The 8,493-nt window shown below is 48.9% G+C and overlaps 1 protein-coding gene across 1 annotated transcript; it reads left to right on the top strand.

Moving 5' to 3' along the window:
- Window positions 1–667: 667 nt before the first annotated feature.
- Ae2 (anion exchange protein Ae2) lies at window positions 668–8,009 on the top strand. The gene is given in 27 exon segments (XM_029110822.1): window positions 668–763; window positions 2,103–2,173; window positions 2,558–2,616; window positions 2,710–2,849; window positions 2,947–3,065; window positions 3,158–3,228; window positions 3,397–3,511; window positions 3,649–3,732; window positions 3,839–3,983; window positions 4,125–4,173; window positions 4,261–4,384; window positions 4,458–4,545; window positions 4,650–4,719; window positions 4,808–4,966; window positions 5,035–5,164; window positions 5,241–5,356; window positions 5,473–5,621; window positions 5,716–5,837; window positions 5,925–5,997; window positions 6,074–6,191; window positions 6,315–6,538; window positions 6,615–6,778; window positions 6,866–7,064; window positions 7,141–7,288; window positions 7,549–7,664; window positions 7,739–7,870; window positions 7,965–8,009. Coding segments are annotated over 27 exon segments (3,126 nt in total).
- The last annotated feature ends 484 nt before the right edge of the window (window positions 8,010–8,493 follow it).

Below are 8,493 nucleotides of genomic sequence, written 5' to 3'. Positions count from 1 at the left end.
AAGCGGCCTATCCCGCGCCAAGAAACTCCGGAGGAGCTGGTCAGAATCGAAATATTCGAAAACAATCGGAAAAGTTCAACCTCGATGGAGCAATAAAACAAAAATACAATCCGGTCGAGCTGCGTCGGCAGGGTGTGGTTCCCTTAAGCTTCCCCTCCGTAGCCTTGAACTTGAAGATGGCTCTAAAGCACTCGATTCACGACTCGCTTCTTTATTCTCGAATCCCGTCTGGACAGCTCTTCAGGATTGGAACGGACCGGTTTCTCGGAGCGTTTCGCGAAACAACCCCGTGTTCGTTCTAGGGGCGTGATGACAAAGGAAGCTGTTTGTCTGTTCGGAAATCGTTGACTCTACCGTGACCGCTTCCGAACCGCTCCCCATGATTCTGGGCTCGCTTGGACGATGCGGTCACTTCTCTGAGCTTTCTTTTGAGAATACATCGGTTTTCAGAGTGATGGTGCTCCGAATTTACCGCTCCTGAGTTCTCGGGACAAAGAAGATTCTCCTGAGCTTGTGTATCATTCTGCCATGAGGAAGTCCGTGGGAGATACCAACAGGTTCGTTTTTTAGCGGAAGATGACTCCGAAATCCATGTTAATGATTACGTCCCGCCGTACTCTTCTTTCTCCGTTAACCGTCGTATTTATCCTTTATTACCTCCAGTTCGATGCCCCTGCAAGACTTCCATTGTGTGGACATTGGCGACGAGCCGCTAACATCGTCGCAGGCTCGAGCGAAAAATTTGGTGGACAATCAACATAAGGTATGAAGTTTGCTTCAAGCGATCGATGAAAAGCCGTTCTGTCGAAGCTCGGTACGACGAAACTCTGTGAAATGAATACCTTGAGCTCACACATACTCTCTGCCAGCGTCGTTGGCCAGGCACCAACACAACAATGCTGAAGGACTCTACTTATAGCGAAATTTCAGTACAACGAGCGAAACTTTAGGTACGCGACTTATTCGCTGTAGGGTGGCTTCACTGTGCATATGTAGAACATGTGCAATCGAGATTGAATGATGGGATAGATGATTCTTGTGTCTTGCGTCAATCGATTCCTTCGCGGCTGTCCGGCATCAGTTGAAGCATGACCGCGCCAAGCTCTATTGCCCAGAAGCTGCTTCGTGGCTGCCTTCGATAGACACAGGCACATAATTATCAAGTTCCTGGCGACACCCGATGACGGGAGGACCGATGCGACCTATGTTCCCAAACCCTTTCGATTTATGCAGATATCATATCTGAGATATGCATCTCCAACTCACCAGGGCGGCAGCGTTTCTCTATCTCTCGGGGCCGGTCACGGATTACAGGTGCATCGAATCGGATACTTTAAGGCCAATGCCTGTACACATTCATTCTCCCGTGCGGTAGGAGCTAATCGGAAGGCATCGGCGATGTTCTGTGACCATCCTTTCTGCTCCTTGCAGCTGACCTTTGATTCGATCGTCTCCCATCGATTCCGCCGACAAGAATACATAGGTTTCTCGATACATTCGCATGTTCTAATGACCGAGATCATGAGTTGAGGGCAATGATGGCCCGACGCTGGAGAAGCTCTCAAGCGCGCACTTGTTGCCTGCTAGCACGGCGAGCGGCGAAGAGCATTTCTCCTTTCGAGACTGTTTTCGCCCACGGTGCCATGACTCTCATGGAACAATTCGTAAAAGCTGTTGAAGACTGCGGCTTGAATCTCGGGGGAATCACATATGTACGATGCATCCAGATAGCATTTATTGATCGGAACTAATGGTGAGGAGATGACAAATACAGGCGAAGGCCCCAATTCCGCGTCGACCAATCGACATGACAGAAATATAGCATCAATCAAGACGGGGCCGAATAGACTGATGAATGAAATCAGATCACGTCATTACGCAATCACGGCGACGTTCGTCGCTTGCTGCCGAACAATGGACGAGCCTCGTCGTGATCATTATAAGTTGGGAGTCTTTCGCATTTCGAAGTACTCTTGAAGCGCGGGTGAATATTCCCATTGCGGCTGAGGGGAAGCCCGGCAAGGGCGTCACGAGGAATCCACGGTCTTTCTTGAGAAGGTGCTCGGAGATCCGCGCCAAGTCAATGTCGGGATTTTTTTCAGGTGAATTTCATCATCGGCGAGGAAGATCATAATGGGAGCGCAGAGAAAATTGGGGATCGAACAAAAGACAGGTATGAGAGCACCAGCCGGTTGATGAGAGAGAGAGATAGAGAGAGAGAGAGAGATAGAAGAGAGAGAGAGAGAAAGAGCACCACCACTCTTTCTGTGCCAGAGTGCTTGGAATCTCAACCCGCGACGTATCCAACGCTTAGGGGAATTATGAAGTTTGAAGTCTAAGAAATCGCTGATTTCAATTTCCATTGGTCATAGGCACGCATCCGGACGCTATCATCGCTTTCATGTATATCATCAGAATAAATACAACAGGGATCGGTCGCGGACGTAAGTCTCTTCCTTTTCCTGATAATTCGGGGCTCTCCTCGTTGTATGGTCCCGGTGTCCGAGCTCCGAGAGCTAAGATCGCTCAGAAATCAAAAGCTTTATTCCGCCTCTAGACCCGTGACAAAAGACGAACCGTACACCCGGCTGGCTCTGGATCATAGCGACATTCTGAGTGAGTTTCGAGTTTTCTTCTCGCTCACTGGGTATCCATGTAAATGTCGACTTTAATCCCCACGGTCACTAACTCGAGAGGCTCACTCCGCAGCTCATCGTTTCGGAGTTGCCCCGCAGAGCTTGAGGCGACACCTGAGTCATCGATCAGCTCACAAGAAAATAGAAGAGATCAACGGCTTCAGTGGGAAACCAGGAAAAGACTCCGAACAAAAGAAGGCAGTAGCTAAGAAGGTTCGTCTTTTTCTAGAAGCTCCTCCACTAATGGCACAGCTCACGCTTCGCGGACGCGTCAGATGTATATTTGCATACGTTCACTCTTCCCGGCCAGATCCTCGACCATCGACCTCACGAGGTATTCGTTGAGCTTGAAGAGCTTGTATCCAACCAGTGGAAAGAAACTGCGCGTTGGATTAAATACGAAGAAAACGTTGAGCACGACCTTGACAGGTGATAGGCCTCTCCCGTCCTCGATTGATTAACCTTATTTTCTGGAATTTCGGAGGGACTCCTTTCTGACAAGTCCTGTAACTCCTGCGCAGGTGGAGTGCACCTCATATTGCACCGCTTTCATTCAACGATATGGGAATACTGAAAAAATGTCTTGAGGAAGGCAAGTATTCTCCGGCCCTCATGGGAGGCTGTTCAGCTGAGCCATCGATTCCCGTGTAGGGCACCTAGGACCACTCTTAGGCCATGAACGGGTCCAGCGCGGGTCGGAGGAACTCGAAAATATCTTTTGGAACAAGGGAGTTACGGTATAATCACTCATCCATTCCAGCGGTCGTATTGCTCGATATCGAAGATCACGATCTGACGAGTATCTTCAATCACATTGCGGATGCAGCAGTCCAAGCAGGTCAGATAAATTCCGATCAACGCGCTCTAGTTCTCAGGTAAGCACGCCGGCATGCACAATTCATTCATTATCCTTGTGATGCCCTCCTGGGAAGGATTGGAGATCCTGCGCCCGTCATTCTCGGAGACACGGGACCATACTCCTAGCGCTCCGACTGCACGCCGTCTATTCCAGGGCCCTCCTGCAAAGCCATCATCACGTCGGGGAGGAAACGTCGGGTCCCTTGAAATTTCTGCGACGAAGCTCCATTCTCGGAAGGTGCCATGGGGGATCTTTGAATTCATCGTTGGTTCTCCGGAAGAGCATGGAGTCCCTTCCTGGCAGAGGAGCGGATGCTTAAGCTTGGATAATTCTTCCATTCCAGCGGTACTTTCCGTCACAACACATCGGCGACATCTCTAGACGCGGCAGCCTCGTTCCGGGAACAGCAGAAAAATCTCTCCATGCCGTTGATGAACCATCACTTGAATAATTCTCAAGAAATCAGAGTCAGCAGCATCTCGAATATAGTGGGTAGAATGGGCACGAGTCGTCTACCTCATCTCGCTCAATGATCCTACACACTCACAAGGCCACAGAAACGTTGGGAATTCTGCTCTCAGCTCCTAGCTTGATTTAGACCGAATACTAATTCGCTTTGTCTATCCAAGGACGCTGAAGCCGGTCGCCATCAGGCTATTCTGAAACGGATTCCTGAAGGTTAGCCATTTCATCCCGAATTCTTCTGATCATAGAATTCTCTGAGTTGGAGATCGTCGGCCATGTACGGACAATCTTTCTCTCCAGATTCGGAAGCGACTTGCGTCATGGTCGCTGGTCTCAAATCTCTCGTGAAGACCGCTGCAGCCTTCGTACGACTTGCAGACAGTCAATACCTCCCGAATGTCATCGAAATTCCTCTTCCCGTACGGTGAGCCGAATTCCTCCTCAGAGAGTCTCACTCTCGTGGATGCCTACAGTAACTCATGAGGAATATTCTGTAGGTTCATCTTCGTTTGCATCGGACCTGAAGAGGGTGAGGTAGATTATCACGAGATCGGACGGTGCATGTCTACATTGATGGCCAACAAGGTATCGACTTCATAGCGTTTTGGGAAAGAACATGAGTACTTGTAGTTTGCTCAATCTCGATTCCTTTGGTAAGGCCGCTTTTGACGTCTGGGGATATTTTTCAGTCGTTCCACGATGCGGCGTATGCAGCCAACGGCCGATTGGATCTCATCAACGCTTTCAATCAGTTTCTCGGTAGATATTCTCTGACGCTCAAACATAATCCCAGGAGCGAAGAGTCTCCACAACGAGTGAATACGGACCATGACACATGTATCCTCAGGGGAATCGATAGTGCTCCCTCCTGGCGACTATGATAACCGGGAGCTCCTACCGGTCGACGAGTTGAAGAAGAAGTCTGAGCTCATTCGCAAGAAACAAGAGAAGCTGCGAAAGTCCTCGAAGAAGCTACAGGAGGCATCTGGCCGTACCGAAAAATTTGGTTAGAAAAGATCTTAGCTCTCAGAATATTTTCGGAATTTGTGAAGCAACATGTCCTCTTCTCTCAAGCGGCTCCAAACCCTAGAATTTTCTGCGAATGATCAGCAGGTGACGGGAAGAAAAATGATGATCACGATTTCTCGCCTCTGCGGAGAACAGGCCGGATATTTGGTGGCCTCATCAATGAAGCTCGGAAAAGGTTCGGGCCTGCATATGTTTAATCCTTGAATTCGACAATTGGAGGAGAAGGTCGAATGAATTCAATAACATTCTAGGTATCCCCAGTATGTGTCGGATATCAGAGACGGATTCAACGGACAGTGCCTAGCCACGGCGATATTTATTTTCTTCGCAGCATTATCGGGCTCGATAACTTTCGGGGGCTTGATAGGTGCGTTTCCGACGAACCAGCTAAATTCACATAGATTCTCCCCTTCCTTGTCCCCAATCAAGACAATATTCCGCCAATCATGGTGTACATTGACCGCTCCTACTCCAATCCATCAGGCGAGAAGACCAACAACCTTATAGGAGTTTCTGAAACATTATTTGTGACTTTCGCGGGCGGAATTTTCTTCGGATTGCTATCCGGACAGCCTCTCATCATCATCGGGCTCACCGGACCAGTATTGCTCTTCGACGAATTACTCTATGATGTAGGTGGAGTTCCGTTCCTTGTGTTTGCGGCATGAAATGCAGCCAGAGCAACTTATTTCATGCATATCCATCCGACTAATCATCCGCTTCCAGCTTTGTCAAGAACAAGCGATCGACTTCTTAGGGATTCGTGTGTGGATAGCCACATGGACTGTCGTGATTGCGCTGATATTTTGTGCCTTTGAGATGCCTACTTTCGTTTGCTTCTTCACAAGGTATTCTGAAAAGGTCGATTCCTCTGGTGTCCGATCGATCCGTCATGAAATGATTCGAACTCTCATTCTTTTTGACTCCTTCGACAGGTTCACACAGGAAATATTCGCAGCTCTGATTTCTCTCCTGTATCTCTATGAATCCATGGGAAAACTCGTGAATGTGAGCTCTAGCGATCTCGAGACCTAGCCGGAATCGATCGAAGGGTGCAAGCCTCTATATTAGAGTTGATTTCCAGATATTCGTGACGAATCCCCTCCTGTCGTTGGGCGACTACGAAAATCGAATCATTGGTGTATCGAATGTCGTTGACATGGCCAATGAATCTTCCGGGGGTTTGCCGTCCAACACATCAGGTAAGAATGGCACCTCTAGTCTCCTCTGGCTTGTGAATCATTCGCCGCACGCGTAGGTCGGAATTAAGCACGGAGTCATCCACGAAACGTCAGACAAGTCTTTAATCGCTAGCCTTCGAGCAGATCTCACGCAAGGCTTCGAGATTGCGAGAAGTCATCCCAACACGGCATTGCTATCATTTGTCCTGATGTTCTCCACTTTCTTCCTGGCGGACTACTTCCGACGTCTGAAGACGTCGAAATTTCTCTCCCGAGAGACGCGCGCCTTGATGGGTGACTTCGCGATGCCTATATCGATCGTGACCATGGTTCTCATCGATCACTTCATACCGAATGTTTATACTCAGGTCAGTCAACACAAAGATATGATAGACACATACTGTCTCGAGGAGCTCTCAGTTAAATCCCTTGCAACTGTTAAAGAAATTATCCGTGCCGGATGGATTGGCGACTACCACGCCAGGCCGAGGTTGGTTGGTGAATCCTTGGGGTCACTATAAGAACTTGGAGATATGGCATATGGGAATGGCGTCCTTCGGGGGCGTTCTGGTCTTCATCCTTATATTTTTGGAGGTTGAAATCTGTCAGTGAGTATAACTTGGAGCTCGAAGCAGAATAAGCGTCACACGAGGGTCCTCCGATGACAATGAGAATCTGAATCTTGAATTCAACAGGCTACTGCTCGCGAAAAAGGAACGAAAAACCGTGAAGGGCACGGGTTTCCATTTAGATCTCCTGCTCGTCTGCATGATGGAGCTGGGAAGTGCTAGTTTTGGTGGGCCTTGGCTGTGCGCTGCAACTATTCGTTGCGTCAGTCATCTCTGCGCACTGACAGTGACGAACGCGAGAGTTCCACCGGGAGAGAAACCCCAGGTGGGTCTTCTAATGGGCGATGATTCCACGGCGATGCGGGAGAGAGAACCCCTGTTAACGCTTTCTATTATCCCAGGTCAAAGGAGTGCGGGAACAGAGAATCACCGGGATACTAGTTTCTATCCTCTTGGGCTTGTCCGTGCTCATGGGTCCGGCTCTGCGCCGGATTCCCGTGGCTGTTCTCTTCGGAGTATTCCTGTACATGGGCTATACGAGCATGCTTGGTGAGCGAAACTTTCCGATCAGACCGAATTTGGAAGTTTCCTTGGCTGGAAACGATGGAAAAAATTATTTCAAGTAACTTTTCGTCATGGACGAAATCCTGAGGCGAGGAGGAAGAGCTCCCACACGGTCCTTCAACCCGTTCTCTAGCTAGTTACGACATGATTTCATGAGGTTCCGAATTAGAACCTTATAGGTAGTCTTCTTCAAAAGGGAACAGGGGGATGTTATGAGAGTACCAAATAACACGCTTCACCCGCAGGTTTGCAGTTGTTCGACAGGTTGGTTCTCATGTTCAAACCAACGAAGCATTTTCCGCCTGTACCCTATGCGCAGAAAGTTGGTGTATGGAAAATGCATGGCTACACCGTGATTCAGGTGCGTTCAATTGATTCTACTGCATCCGGATCATCGATAGAGCTCGGTAGACTCAAAGTGTACTCTCTCTTCAGCTGCTGTGCCTGGGGACACTCTGGGCGGTGAAACAAAGTTCCTTTGCGTTGGCCTTTCCCTTCGGTTTGCTCATGATGATACCGATGCGGGTAGCGCTGAAGTTCATTTTCTCCAAGAAAGAACTGCAACTGGTGAGAATCATCGGTCAAGGAGTCTTGTATCGCAATATGAATCAGGCGACGTGGGGGATCGATATAAAATCAATTTCACATGTCTAATCTGCAGCTCGACTGCGATGATTGCGACCATCTCTCCGAAGAGGACGAATGATCTGTCAACCGCGTAAATCTGCGCCCCTAGCGCCAGTGTACTCGAATGACCTCGTGTTTGTATGTTTGAGATGATCTCCTGACATGGTGACATGATCTGTACTGTCCTCGCTACAATCGACAACCGTGGAGCTCTCCCCGGAATTCAACGTGACCGTTTCTGGAACGGCTGTCCTGTCACCGCCGGTAACCCCGATACCGGGGATTATTCACGAGAAACTCGGGATCTGCTCCGTGTTTCGATGAGAATCTCCTAGTAGTTTGCGGAGAGCGGAGATCGAAATGGAAGACAGCTGCCAGCTAATAAACCCGACTAAGGACATTTTCATGCCCAATAAGAACAAAAACACATGCCCTCGAGTTTTTAGTATCATTCGAGAGTCGAGAGTCTTAAGCAGGAGATTCCAGGTGAAAAAACGGCAAACTTTTCCTTCTTCGCGGACGCTGCCTGACGTTCCCTACAAGCGATCCCGAATAATTCAAAC

Source organism: Galendromus occidentalis, unplaced genomic scaffold (assembly GCF_000255335.2).
Source record: "Galendromus occidentalis unplaced genomic scaffold, Mocc_1.1 scf7180000077121, whole genome shotgun sequence".
NCBI classification, from domain to species: Eukaryota; Metazoa; Arthropoda; class Arachnida; order Mesostigmata; family Phytoseiidae; genus Galendromus; species Galendromus occidentalis.
Note: the sequence above shows the minus strand (reverse complement) of the source record. Positions and strands in the feature narration are given on the sequence as shown.